This window comes from Lepisosteus oculatus, chromosome 18 (genome assembly GCF_040954835.1).
Source record: "Lepisosteus oculatus isolate fLepOcu1 chromosome 18, fLepOcu1.hap2, whole genome shotgun sequence".
Taxonomy (NCBI): Eukaryota; Metazoa; Chordata; class Actinopteri; order Semionotiformes; family Lepisosteidae; genus Lepisosteus; species Lepisosteus oculatus.
In genome coordinates, this window is record NC_090713.1 from 3,058,012 (window position 1) to 3,073,079 (window position 15,068).

General features: G+C 39.7%; 1 protein-coding gene across 3 annotated transcripts in view; it reads left to right on the forward strand.

Moving 5' to 3' along the window:
* LOC138224129 (cytosolic phospholipase A2 gamma-like) overlaps positions 1 to 9,371 on the forward strand; it is a 30,426-nt gene extending 21,055 nt beyond the window's left edge. Inside the window, exons 16-18 of one of the 3 annotated variants that reach the window (XR_011182471.1) lie at positions 987 to 1,155; positions 2,684 to 2,931; positions 8,917 to 9,371. Coding sequence is in view for 2 of the 3 variants with exons in the window: in XM_069180564.1 (XP_069036665.1) it covers positions 987 to 1,155; positions 2,684 to 2,874 (360 nt within the window). In the remaining variant the exon portion in view is untranslated. Of the gene's footprint in view, positions 1 to 986; positions 1,156 to 2,683 lie in introns of all 3 variants that reach the window. The other 2 variants (XM_069180564.1, XM_069180565.1) reach the window with 2 other exon arrangements.
* The last annotated feature ends 5,697 nt before the right edge of the window (positions 9,372 to 15,068 follow it).

The window sequence follows — 15,068 nt, forward strand, 5'->3', positions numbered from 1 at the left end:
CTGAGGCAGGTAGTGTCCATGTGGTAAGCAGGTTGGTGGGTTGGTGGGTAAGGGGGCTAAAATGCAGGCAGAGAACAAGGCTAGAGTGCAGAAGAGCTGAAGGAATGAAGAATCACCAGGACCATAAGATGTCCTGTAATCCTGCGTGCAGGGCTGAAGATCTCAGCGATTGGGCCCACAGACAACAACAGCATCACACCGGGACTGTGGGTCTGACACAACACCAGGGGAACTGAAGTGTGTGTCAGGGGACAGAAGTGTAAATTGCGGGCAGCTGCCACACCAAACCCACAGAAAAATGTGGAGCCGCAGCTATCTTGAGACCCAACCACACTGCCACATTCAGCAGGCAGGATCAGATCAGGGGAGCACAACATCAGACAGTACAATCCTGGCAGGTCAGGAAGCAGACAATCAAAGGGGGAAATCCAGACAGGCAGGGGAGTAGTATAAAATGGGCTACATGAGGGATTCAGGGAGAAAAGGAACAGGAAGAAAGCAAGAAGAACTCTGCTGGGAACTATGGTGGTTTGTAAGTGACACAGTCCCGAATTTCTGAGCAGAAACTTAGCAGGACTTACATAACCAGACCACCAGATGCAATATGACTTCTAGGTGAAACAGCCCCTGAGGAAATAACACCCATCTTTTATGTTTTTGCCAGATACACATTTAAACATCAATCTCTGATAAACATGAGTATAATTTGTAAATATACTCTTTTATTCAAATCATGTTAATGCAGTACATATAGTACATACTGTGCAGTACATTCCTTATGGTAACTTAACATTGAGTCTTTGCATTCATTTTATTTCATATGAGCATTTCCACTATTTGCCAGGATAATGAGTGAGAAATAGTTTTTTTTTTCCTTTTATTGGGATGTAATGAGACAAACAGATACTGCAGATTGATAGGTTGAGGACAATGAGGGTGGACTTAAATTTATTTCTGTTCTCTTCACCTTTCCACTCCCATCTCAGACTGTCACTGAGACAGCTGAGTACTGTGAGAAGAACAATATTCCCTTCCCACCCATCCCACCAGTGAGTAACAAGGAGAAGAACTGTCCCTCAAGCTGCTACATCTTCCAGGGTGAAAACACCCCCACTGTCATGCACTTCCCTCTCTTCAACAAGGACAACTGTGGAGGCAAGTGAACCACAGCCAGCAGGCATTTTAGATTCCAGCTACAGGATTCGTGTCACCTTTGGTTGGTGAAGAATGCAAGGCGCTGGCAAGGTGGCACTATGGGTTTACATATGGTTCATTGAGACTACTCAAGATGGGCACTGAGAGCTACCAAAGAAAAGTAGCTTGAGTCTGGAGTCCGACTGCACTCACTTACTGTAGACGTTTTGGGAATTACATGATGTAAGGAACTGGCAATGCTGTCCAAATTTCTGTGAAATGACTGAAGAACTCTTAGATACTGACACTCAGAGCCCTTTGCAAGATCATTGGATCAGGAGTCAATCTCAGCAGACTCTCAGCCAGTCTCCATTTCATCTCATTTTCTCATTTCATTTTCTAACTGAGGATCATGGTGGTGACAGGCTGAGTAGGACAGACCAGAGTTCCCTTTCCCCAGCAACAGTCTCCAGGTCCTCCTGGTGCTCCCAGGACCTCTGAGAGATACAATCCCTCCTTGTATACAATCCCTCCTGAAGTTTGCCCTGATGTCTCTTCCCAATGATCCATGCTTGGTATGTCTCCAGCAGGAGGTACTCTGGGGACAGCATTCTCACTAGATACTACTCTGTACCCTGTAACAGAAAGTAAGCCCAACAGCCCTACAGAGAAACCTAATTTCTGCTGCTTATAGCCATGATGCCATTCTTGTGGTCACTTCCAATATACTATATTCCAAAAGATCATCCACAGATGAAGACATGGCCAGATTGAGTAGAAAACTGACAAGTTTATGCAAAAACTCAGCTTTCTTTTGCCACTGCATTATTGCAGCCACTAAACTCACGAGCCACTCACAATCTCCTCTTCCCTCACCTGTGAGCAGCAGAGGAGTCAACAACATATACTGTATAAACAACAGAGATACAAACCGCAGCTCCCCAAACTTCCAAACTTTCAATCCTGCTGTTTCACTAATCCTTACAGTCACCAGCCCTCCTGTCCATTCCTTCAGTAGATAGGTGTTATTAAAAAACAAGGACTCTTAGTCTAAGACTATCCTCCAAACCTGTTCACTTATCACAGAGTGCATGAACTGTAATATCAAATTTTGCAACAAAATAGTACACACACATACCCCTATTCCCAAGGCATGGTCATGCTTTTGTTTTGGAAATTAATATGCTACAAACACTTAACCCATTATATATAGACATTAATTCACCATTGATTGTCATGGGTTAAAGTATATAAAAGCAAACAGTGTCAAAGACTTGATACACTTAAGGTATGACTTTCACCTTCATGTAAATATTGAATGACAGCAAACAGGACAACACCATTCTAACATTCTATTGAGACTACCTTCCAAACTTGTCCATAGCCCTGAAGAGACAGGAAAACAGACCTGTCTTAACTAATGATCTGCTAAGCTTCTAAAGTCAGTGCAGACTCTCAAATTAGACTACAGAGCAATGATGTCTGTGTGTAACTTTTGGGTCAAGATAGAAGATCCTCAGTCTTCTAACCATCAACATTCTTCTCACAGGTGAGGAAAAGGTCAAAGAGATGAGGAAGACCTACACAACCAGCAATACATCCTACAGTAAACAGGAGCTCCAGGACCTCCTGAAAGCAGCTAAGGAGAATGTCAGGATCAACAGAGATAAGATCATCGCCAAGATGCAAAACGCTGTGGATACTGAAACCAAAGATTCAGTGATTCGCTTGAACCAGTAGTCTAGAAGAGGCTGGGGTGCTAGGGGATGTTCAACATGCTGTATGGTATCATAACATGTAAGTCACTGAATTATTATTTTTTAAAACATTTAATATTTTTTTCCAGCAATAAAGACAAAACACATAAAACACTACAAAACACAGCAGATAGTGAAATATAATGAATCAATTGCTGAACTGAGAATATTCTAAAGATTTATAAAAGACAAGGAATCTGCATTTAACACAGATACCAGAAAATCTTTTTGCACACAAAAAATGATAAAAAAACAGAACTGGTTTCTGGACCATGTTGTAGAGAATGAGACACTCAAGCTGGTGCCACACAGAGATGGAATAACTAAGTGTAAGGAGATCCCAATGAAGAGATATGTGGATCCTGTGCAAACGTAGGAGTAGGTAATGTCGAGGCAGGCAAATAATCCAGAACGTCAGGCAAGATCGTGGTCAAAAGGAGAAAGGTGATTCGAAATCCGGGAAGTACAAATAGAGGCAAACAATCAGAATCGAAAGGCAAGGGCCAAGGTCAAGTGGCAAAAGGGGAGTCCAGTATCCAGAAGAATGCGAAGTACAGAATAAACGCTAGGTAGAGCTCTCAAACAGTAGACTCAATACCGAACAGCAAGAAGCGGGTTTGAATGGCTTACTGTAAGTACTGCAGCCTGCCGCACGGTGGAGCATCTGGTGCTGAGTTAACACATGCGGTGGCACTTGCAATTATCGCCCCGGTCCTGGCACTGGTTAGCTCTCTTGGGGATGGTCTGGGCAGGTTGGCAGTTGTGACAGTACCTCCCCCCCTCACGGGTGGCTCCCGACGGACGAGACGTCCGCTGGGGAAAGTCACTGTGAAAGGCGTCGATGAGTGCAGGGTCCAGAATATCTCTCTCTGGGACCCAAGATCTCTCTTCTGGGCCATAACCTTCCAGTCCACAAGATACTGGAGGGTACCACGGTGCCATCTTGCGTCGAGGATCTTGTGGACCATATACACCAGATGGAATAGTACACGGGGGTGGTTGGCAAGTCTGGGGAGCCACGAGGGGCAAGCGGTGGAACGGTTTCAAGAGAGAGACATGGAAGGAGAGGTGGATTTTGAGGGTGGTGGGAAGTGCGAGACGATAGGTGACCAGGGTGATCTGGGATAGGATCCAGAAGGGACCGATGTATCTAGGACCTAGCTTCTTGGAGAACAGGCGTGGAGGTAGGTTCTTAGTGTCTAATCAGACAAACTTTTCTCTCCGAAAACGAGGGGCTGGTCCTAGCCACTTTCCAGGTCCTCCATAGTTTTGAAATATATTGTCGTAGAGAAGGGTTTTCCGTAACCAAAGGGGTGTCAGGAATGAGAGAAGGTTGATACCCCAAAGAACATAGGAAGGGAGAGAGGGAGGGAGTTGTGGGCATAATCTGCCCAGGGGAGCAGCGACAACCAGTCATCCTGTGAAGAGGAGGTGAAGGCTCTGAGAACGGAAAGGAGACTTTGGTTAGTTCTTTCTACCTGCCCATTGGCTCATTGGGTGATATCCAGATGAGGGTGGATCCAGAGGTTAGAGACACACGAGTCCCCAGAGCTTGACAGAAGGCTTTCCAAAAGGCCGAGACAAATTGCGGGTGCCTGTCGGAGACCAAATCACTGGGCAAACCGTGTATACGAAAGACCTGCTGAACAAACAACACCTCCATTTCCTGGGCTGTGGGTAATGCTGGGAGAGGGACAAAATGGGCCGATTTGGAAAACCGATCGGGGACCACCATGATTACCGTATTGCCTTGACTGTTGGGGAGATCCGTGATGAAGTCCACAGCGATATGAGACCAAGGGCGGTAGGGGATCCAGAAGGGGGTGAAGAAGACCAGTTTTCCTGGCCAAAGGAGTCTTGGTTCTGGTGCAGATCGGACATGCCCGAATATAATCAGCGACATCAGTTCTCATGGTAGGCAGGTTGGCGGTCATGACACTAAATAAACAGCACAACTGGAACATCTATGTTCAATGTACTGTTATCTCACTTTTATTATGTCTTCTTGTGTTAGACATCTCACCAGTCTGTAAAATGTATAATGTGTGTGGGGTATTTGGATATACATTTTATCTGCATCTTCATTGTTTTCTTGTTTTTACTGTAAATTGGCTATATTGTGAGTGTGAGTGAGTTTGTGTGTGTCCTGCAATGTCCAGAGTGTATATTTCCTAATACTGTATGTTAATAGGCTATGACAATCATGGGCGAAGGTATCTTCTATTTTTCGTTCTTCAGCACAAGCTAATTGACCTTACGTTTGTATGTACAGCATATTTAGAAACTGGCATTCAACTCTGAATGTTGAATGGAATCTGAAATTGTAATGGGTTTTGTCAAATGGGTTCTGGAATAGTTACAAAGTTTCAAAATATCCCCCTCCTGTTCACGTGGGTTTCCTTTAGGTGCTGCATTTTCTTCCCACAGTCCAAAGACATTCTGGTAGATAATTTGGTTTCTGGAAAAAAAATGGCCCTTTTGTGAATCTGTGTGCCCTGCGATGGACAGGTGTCACATCCAAGGTGTTCCCTATCTTGTGCCGGTTGCTCTCCAGCAACCCTGTACTGAAAAAGGGGTTTGATGATGGATGGGTGGATTGAATTATCTCTATTTTAGAATTTTCCGAACAGGACTAAATAGATTACAAATAATAATCAGATGTGTTCCAAATATGACATGATTAAAATGTGCCTGAAACATTAAAAATGGTTCGGACTCAACAATTCACAAAAATAAATTTAAAAAAGCAAACTAATTGCCCAATTCAAGCATTGCTTACTGCAATAAAAGACTGACATTTTTTTACTTACAGCTTATTTGAATTTGTTCAATGATTTTATGAACTGGCAAAAGTCATCCCATTGTTTCAAGAGAGTGGGATTCATGTCAGGAAATTAGCTCTGTTAAGTTGGTCCCCCACAAACGGCACAATCAATGAAACCAACCTCATTCATTAATGTGCCAGTTTTTGCTGTTGAAAGTAGCATCTACAAGTATTTGTAGTATTTGTAGTAATCATGTATTTTCAATTACTTTGCTTTCTCAGCCTGTCCAGAGGGGTGGTGGTGGATATTTTGCATTTGAATACCAGGATTTTTCATGCATTTGTGTAAAGAGTAAAATTAAATATGTCTCCGATATTTTAATGTCATCACAAGAGTTAAAGATTTAGCCTTAAAAAAGGAACATTAGCATACAATTGCATTTCCTTAAAAAAGAGCTTTAACTAGCATGTCACAATACTAGCTGTGTCAATATTTTTTTTTTAAATGAAGAAGTAATCTAAGGAGTCCCTCATTGTATTATAGCAGGTAGTTAGTAGTAGTTAGTTATAGCAGGTACTTATTTAGTAAAGTTAATTGCATGTTCTGTTGAATTTGGTTACACTATTTTACATACACTGTAGCATGTCCTTGTAGTGTAGAGTCTGTTTTGTGTCATTTGCTTTTCCAGTGAAGCTAGAGAAGAAAATGATATGGCATAAGATCTTGCTCTTCCTCTGTGCCTCAATTGTATGAAAGTATGCCCTATTTCTGGCATAATACACACTCGCTTGCTGTTATATGTGGATCTCATCGCATTCATTAAAATCCACACTAACAGTATCTTTTTTTAAATAAATAGGCAATTCAAAGGACGTTTAAAATTTCAATCCCTCTTTGGAGCTATGTGTTTTTAAAGGTTAGTATGTGCAACTTCCTGCATTAAAAGACCATTGTTGTACTATCTATCTGATGCAAAATAAACGTGAAATATACTGTAGCACAAAAAGGCTAAGTGCAGCTTTTGTCCTTATGTGTTACATAAAAATTTTTCAGGATTAGAAAAGTGGAAGTTACTGAGAGATAGAATGACTAAGCATTAGAAAACTGAAAATGCATGAAAGTTTTATGTTTATTTGCTCAATATTCAAAAGATTTTGTACTATCGTTACCTAGCACAAGGCAATTGTGAGTAATGCCATTATAATTATTCAGATTCTGAAAGTATTGGTATGTACCTATCGCTTGTTATGGACAGTGGGGAAGATCACCTAATCCTTAAGGAATTCTTCTGTGTGAGGAGCAGTGTAAGCCAGGTTTTGTAGTTGATCCAGTGATTTTCAAGAGTGCAAGTAGGTCTGTTACTGACAGGGTTCTGGTTGGCGAATTCAAAATGGAAGTATTAATTCCCAGCCTTCAGAATTTTTTATTTTCATCAAGAGATCTTCGCAGAATGTTCAGTCTTTGTTAATACCTGTAACTAACTGGGTAATTAGGAGGATCTGCTACTGAAGGACAACATGTACAAACCTCTTGTTTCATATGGTAAAGTAGTTAATAGGCTGTGATTGGATCATCTCTGATGTTTCAAACCTTTCTTCCTGGTTTGTTCCTCAACCTACTGCCCATTCACCTACCCTGTTCTCTGCTGGCTGATCCTGCTTTGCTAGGTACAGATATCAAATCTGAGATATTGTGGCCCCTGATATAACAACAGTCAGTAAGACAAATTACTATTCTAGACCTAAACAACATTTAGTTTAACTTTGAAAGCGGTATAGTTTATAACCAGTTGATGTCTCACCAGGAGGCATTTACAGTCCTGCATATACTGTAGATCAGACAACCTGGCTTGTGCACTAACCTCTGCTATAGCATGAACTCAGCTCATTGACAGGTGAATCTGATTTCAGATGTCAAGATCTTTGTTGAAGCAAATGTGCATGTTCTTGTGCTTTTTGTATTGAAATTGAATCAATGTGCCTGATCATTTTAAACACCATATCAAAGTACATTGCAGGAGATTATTCCTCAAAAAGGAGGCTGTAGGAATTCAAGATAATACAGTATTTATTTTTGGAGTGACATCTAGTTAATGGATAGAACAGAATACAAATAAGGATGCTCAAATGCTGAAATTAAGGTGTAAATAGTGGGGTACCACAGGGATCTGGGTTAGGACCATTGGTCTCCTAATTTTTAGCATTAATTTAAATTCAATTATAGTTAAAAATAGTCCTGTTTGTGAATTTACCAAAATACAATGATCAGCAGAGAATGTGTAAACAGTAAAGGAAATTTCAAAAAAAGTTTGGTAGAATTCAAGTTTGGGAAAACATTTCACAGTTATCTTTCAGTATATCTATATAGCTATATTCATCTTTAAAAAACTGAACATTTACAGTGTTTACCAGAGTATTTAAAGAGAATATTTAAAGAGAATATCACAAGTACTTAAATTCCTGAGTATCAAACCTCTAACCAGAGAGAAACTGGAAGCATACACAAACCATAGTAATATAATCAGTATACCCGATGTATTGTTTTCATTCCCTAGATTTATTAAGATAGGTATAACAGAAGTTGGGTTGAACAAAAAATGTATATAAGAACCAGAAAGCAAGTACTCTACAGCAATTCTGCTGCAGTAGTTTGCTGGTTATAACTGTTCCAAATGACTTTTGGGGGATTTTCTACAAAAGTTGCAGGAAATTAAAAGAAGGTTTTTTGTATCCCTATATCCAGAAAGACATTTATTCTACTTCAAATAGTAATATACTGTATAATGCAACATATGCTTTATTAAGATCTCAGTATTGTTTAAATACTACATCAATTTCGCTACTGTATGTGCACACCAGGAAAAAGATTATTAAATGGTTAACAGCAGTGGACTAAAGAGAATTGGTAAATGTGAGTGCCAATACAAACCACTCTTTGGCTTAAAGTGTGTTTATGAAGAAAAGTTGAGACCGGGTGATTTAAATCTATCATTCACATCAACTAATATAAATAATAAACTAGCTAGTTTCTGTTGAATCTATCAGGATCAGTAATCAGAGTGTTTGCATTTTTTTCTTGGAGTAACTTCTATTCTCTGACTTCCACTTGAGGGGTTCAAGATTGCCAGAGACAAGTCATCAATTGTCACGATTGTCATCACTCCTCTAGGGGGCGCTCCTACCCTTTTGTATTTTAGTTTAGTTATTACATGCACCTGCCCCCTGTTTGTCGATTACTATTTAAGTGTGGCATTTCCGTAGCTCTCGGCTCAGCATCTGGAAGTGACCCGACGGCATAGGTTTCAGAACGGCATCCTGACTATCTGGGTCCGGGGCTTGGAGTGCCTGGTCTCGTTATCCTTTTAACCTCTGTGTTCCTGATTGGGTTCCCCCTTCCGGTGATTTTAATCGTCCTTGACTTGGATGGACATCCCAGTTCTGGATTATGGACTGCGCCCTGGCTTCCCTTTTTTGGACTGCGATGGATTTGTTTGCCTGCGCCACGCCCCCAGAGCACCGGATCACAGCCATCACACCGTCATGCCCCCCTGTCTGTCATCCCATCCCGTTTCTGCCGTGTTTCCCCTGATGTCCAGTCCAGTCACTTCCGGATTATACTGTCTGCAACAACCTTTTCTTTCAACCTTTTATTACTTCCAAAGACTCTGGGAAGCTTTTGCCAGAGTAATTCTTTGTTATTAAATAAATAAAATATATATATTTTCTTGGTCTATCATTAATTTCCATGTGTGCAGGCCTCACAAGAGTGGTAGGTGTGTCTCAGGGACTGTGAGAGCCACATACATCTCCAGCAGACTTGAAAGGTTTTGAGAAGGATCTGCATATGAACATTCCTGTTCATCGACATTCTTGAGAATTCCTGTAAAAGGAATGAACCTTCCTTTAAGCATCTCAACCAAGGTACACCCCCTCCCCCTACACTTTTTTACAGAGTACAATAGTTTCACTTTCAGTCTCAGACACACTCCACCAGAGAGCACTAATTAGAAAAAGAGTCTGACCATTGATTTTACATACCTCTGCCAATGAGTCTACAATATATTCTTCAAGACAGAATGCCTGTCCTACCTGCAGTTTTACACACCTCCCACCTGAGTGTCCACACTTTGCAAAGGAGAGTGCCAATCTGTCCTCATGCACTCCTTACAGGATAGTATGAACTTTTCATCAGAGATGACACTCAGGCTATCAATTTAACACACTTCACGGGAGAGTATACTGTCTGACCATCCCTCTGAGCATTCCTCTCCCAAACTCAGATTAAAACTCAGTTCTTTAAATTAATCCCTAAACATTTTGGAATTCAATTCAATTGGAGGATATTTTTAATTGACAGGAATGTCAGCTGGTTTTTCTTAAACTTCCTGCTGATCATATACAGATTTGCTCTACTGATCCACTGCTTCGAAGTCTCTTAAAAAGTAGACTGGACGTTTTGACGTTTTTCTTCCACTTTGCAAACAGGGTGGTGTTAAGACAGACCATGACTGGTACTGAAAAATATTATTTATCTTGACTTTGTAAGATTAGGACAACAGAAATTTAGCAACATATTCGAGTTTGACAAGATATCTCTTTCTAAATTCATGTTGGCTGACAATATATACAGTGGGTGTAGAACATATTGACTCCCTTTGGACTTCTACCACATTAAGCTGTGTTGCAATTTGAAATTCCTAAACAATTGAACAGGATTTTCTGTATGATTAACAATATATGGATAATATTTTAATGGGGATTAAACGTTTTCATTGTAATAAATTATGAAAGATAGAAAACTGAAATATCCAGCTTGGACATGTCTTCATCCCCCTGAGACCTTAAGCATTCAACATTTAGTTTTTACCCCTTTTGCAGCAATTACAGCCTGAAGTCTTTTGCAGTATGTTGTCATCAGCTTTTCACATATTGTAGATTTCATTTTCACCCGCTCTTCCATGTAAAAATTGCTCCAGCGGGTTGTAGGTTACTTAGGGACCACTGTTACACAACAAACTTTAGGTCCTGTCACAGATTTTCTATGGGATATTAAATCTGGAACAGCCTATATTTTTTTCCATCCACTCTGCCCTCTATTTTGACAAGCCTACCCGTCCTGGCTGATGAAAAGCAACCCCACAAGACCATGCTTTAATGTGGCAATAGCGTTTTGTGAGTGAAGATCAGCGCTCTTCTTTCACCAGGCATAACACTTGGCATTAAGGACAAATAACTCAATTTTTGTCTCATCAGACCACATTTATTTCCACATTGTTTTAAAGGCGCCTACATGCCTTTTTGCATATTTATGTGAGCTTTCATTCCAAATATGGCTTCCTCCTCACCACTAACATACAGGCCAGATTTTTGAAATACCTAAACTATTGTTGATTTCTCCCCGTGATACAGTTTCTCCCCGTGTCTCAATCATGAGATATTGTAGGTCATTGATGGTTGTTTTCAGGCTCTTGACTGCTTCTCTGATAGTGTCCTTCTTGCACAGCTGCTGGGTTTTGGAGGACAACCTGATTGTTGAAGATTCTGAATTGTTTTATTTGTCCTGGGGTACTCAGTTTTTGAAATCTTTGGTATCCCTCACCTTCTGTCTGTCCACAATTCCTTAGTTCCTTAGTTGTTGAAGATGCTGGTTGGTCTTTATATCTTTATATTGCTTTCTTTGTAAGTCCCAGTTTAACCTTACAAAGGGAAGTGTGCTCAATCTGAATGATTAACCAGTTTTATTTCACACAGATGGATTCCAAACAACATTTGGTTGAGGCAGAGATTATTAAGGAGTGCCAAATGGGTGAATTATTTTCCCATGAAGAGTTTTATTGTTCTTATCTAGATATTTTTTTAGCTCCAAACACATTGATATTGTAGTGGAAGTTCTATGGATCAAAAGGGGAAAGGATACGTACATCTGTCAAGTTTTCTGGTTGTAACACAACAAAATGTGGAAATATCCAGCAGGGGAAAATACCTTCTCCATATATTATAATTCAGCTACAACTACTGCATAAATGTCCATAATTTCAATAGTTGTGTAAGAAAAAGAGACATCCTGTAATCAACAAATGAAGTGGCTTCTAACTGCAATTTCATTTTGCCATTTTATTATAAACTCCTTAAACCAGCCCAAGGTTCCAAAATAATTTTAAATGCAGACCTTGAGTACTTTTAAAAACATAGTAAAAGATGAATGGAAGTTTTAAAGGACCACAAAGCATGAGAGAAAAACGGTGACTTTACACTGTTCTTTACAATTTCACAAAAATTCTCATGATTCTTTGCAAGATGTTATTAAATATGCAAGGCAAGACAGAGAGAAACTATGTGAAAAATGAAAAGGCCTAGAAGATCAATTTTTACACTGCGTGTGATAACTACTGTATAACTCTGTTTATCTAACACAATGCTGCAGTAATGAAACATGTGGGATGAGTTCTGACTTCTTGCCTTGTGTGGAGCTGCTGGTTCTGTTTGCTCATGAGGAGGCATGACACTGGGAAGAGTCTCCAAGCACAAAGTTTGAGAGGAAAGATAAAGCAGTTCAACTCTGGCAAGAAAACATAGACATTTCAGTTCCTATACATCCTACAGTATTTACCAGAACACTGGGAGCAGTAATGGATTGACTGCAAGGCAGAGGGGTTGCATCATGAGAAATCAATGAATTATAATCCACTGTAGTACTATTAGTGTTTTCCACCACACACCATACTTTAAAAAGAAATAATTAGTAAAAATGACATTGTTTCAGGAATATAGCCATCTTAACCAGTGGTCATGGTAGTAAATTGCAAGTATACTTTTGTAGCTACAATTGGAGAGTCAGACAACACAACAAGCAATATCTGTGCATGGATATATTATATATAAAATACAATTTAATTACTATAATAACAAAACATGCATAGGAAGTCAACACGAGTAATGATACAGTATTTACTGTACTGTACATGAATCATCCTGCCTTGAGTCTAATGGCTGATCCTTCACTCAGGAATTAAAAAAGAGATTAACAACATGAGGGTTAAGCATACCCCTGACTATAACATTTGATATGGTTTAATTTGTAAACTAAATTTCATTTTATTAATGTGACTAAATGTGATTAATTCATATAATTCATTTGATTATTAAGCCTCATAATACGTCAGAATCGATATTCTCCGAACCCAATACTGTTACTTACTGTCACAAACTAACCTTTGTAAAACGTGATTGGACAAGCAGTCTAACTCTGGAGGGTTATGTTGTGAACATAAATTTTATTCTCATCTAAGCTACCCTTAGCGAGGCCAGTGTGTGAAGTTGAAAGTCCTGTGCCGAGAGTGAAATGATTGGCTTGGTTTATCAGGGTGGCATTGCATTTTCTCCCTTTGTCTGGACTCCAAAATCCGTAATGCTGGTGTTGGGAAAAAGATAGAGAAGGCAGCTTAAGCCTCATGCTGGATGCAGAAGGGGAAGGAGGGATTTCTTGCTAGCAACCTCTGGTGTTGCAAGGAAGCACTGAGTATCAGGCACTTCATCACTCGAGCTGACAAGACTGACTAAGATTAGGACAATAGCAGGAGCTGTTGGAACACAAACATGCTTGTAATAGAGGCCTGTCACAGATAATAATAATAACTCCTTACACTTATATAGCACTTTTCTGAGCACTCCACTCCACTCAAAGCGCTTTATAGGTAATGGGGACTCCCCACCACCACCACTGTTCAAGCCCACCTTAATGATGTGACGGCAGTCATAATGCACCAGTACACTCACCACACACCAGCTATCAGTGGGGAGGAGCACAGAGTGATGAAGCCAGTTCATAGATGGGGAGTTTTTGGGGGAGGCAATGATTGGTAAAGGCCAGTGGGAAATTTTAGCCAGGATGCTAGGGTAACACCTTTACTCTTTTTGAGAAATGCCCTGGGATTTTTAATGACCACAGAGAATCAGGACCTCAGTTTAATGTCACCTCCAAAGGACAGTGCCTATTTTTACAGTAAAGTGTCCCTGTCACTACACTGGGGCATTAGGATTCAGGTACTCAACAGGCTCGCACCCACTTAGTTTCAGTAGGTTATCCGTTGTAAGTTGTAGGCTGCTGGCTATTCTTTTATTATACAGATGCATTCTTAAGACTTGAAGCAGTGGAGCTCTGTGCTCTGGGTTTAATTGCAACTCAAGGCAATACTTGAAAAAGTATTCTGACACTCCCACAATTTTTTACATTTTGTTAGTTTAAAGCTTGCAGTCATATCACTTTGAAGTAGTATAAATATTTGTTATACGGTACAAACTACTTACTCCATACATTCAAAACATAAAACAAGAAGAAAGAAGTAAATAATAATAGGAAAGAAAAGGGGAAAATTCCTGATTTCATAAATATTTAAATTCTCTTTTGTTGCAATACAATTAAGTGTGTGTTTTAATATTGCTTCCCTAGATTTCAATAGACACTCCTGTATCTGTGAGATTCCTTGGTCAGGCAGTAACTTTTTGATCAACGACTTAAACAAATCCAGTATCTCAACATTGAAGCTCTATTGGATCTCAGAATAACAGTGTGTTTTGATGGAACAAATCATATAATCAGATATACAGTATGTGCATTGAAAAGGTGTCAATTTCCAGAACACTTAGTAACATTCACAATATTTTTTTCTAGAGAGAGAGGCTTTCTGGATATTCTATCAAGAAGTGATATCAGTGGAGTTTCTGTCTAAACCCCAACTGTACTGTTTCAAACAGTATGCAAAATAAATATACTGTTCAGACACAACCAGCATTTCCACAATTTCTGCACGAAAGACCAGGGTAAAAATCAATTAGTAGTTACTGATCAGGTTTCAACACTGGGATCAATATACTGTAGTCATTCACTTCATGATTAAAATATAAAGTGAAAAATTTCATAGCTAAGGCAATTTAAAAATATATTGAGTTACACTGAACAGACTTCTGACTTTTTTCTTAAACCTGAGATTTCAATTTTAAAATTGTCACTCATTTCAGAGTTGTAGTAAGTGTTTTTTCTTTCCCTGGATTTGGACCACAGTGCCAGATGGAGATCCTTGTGAATGATGCTTGACTTGAACTTGTCTTGTCTGTGGTGCACAGAAGAAGATATTTCCATTTTCAGACCTGTCATAGTCCATTCATTTTGTTTTGATTTGGCCACACTGTTCTGATCACCAACATACCGAAAGAAGAGAAACAAGCAGAACAGGATGTGATTACCTTGGCTAACAAATCAAACTGCAGATTGTACCCAGCTTCCTTAATTTTTGTTCTTTATAATCTTCATATGATTTCCCTGTGCAGTTGTTGTCTGTTGTCGAAGGAGTGAAAGGCCAAGAGTTGTTGCTCAATTTGTTACAGTAGGTGAGTAATTCTGGTTGAAAATTGTT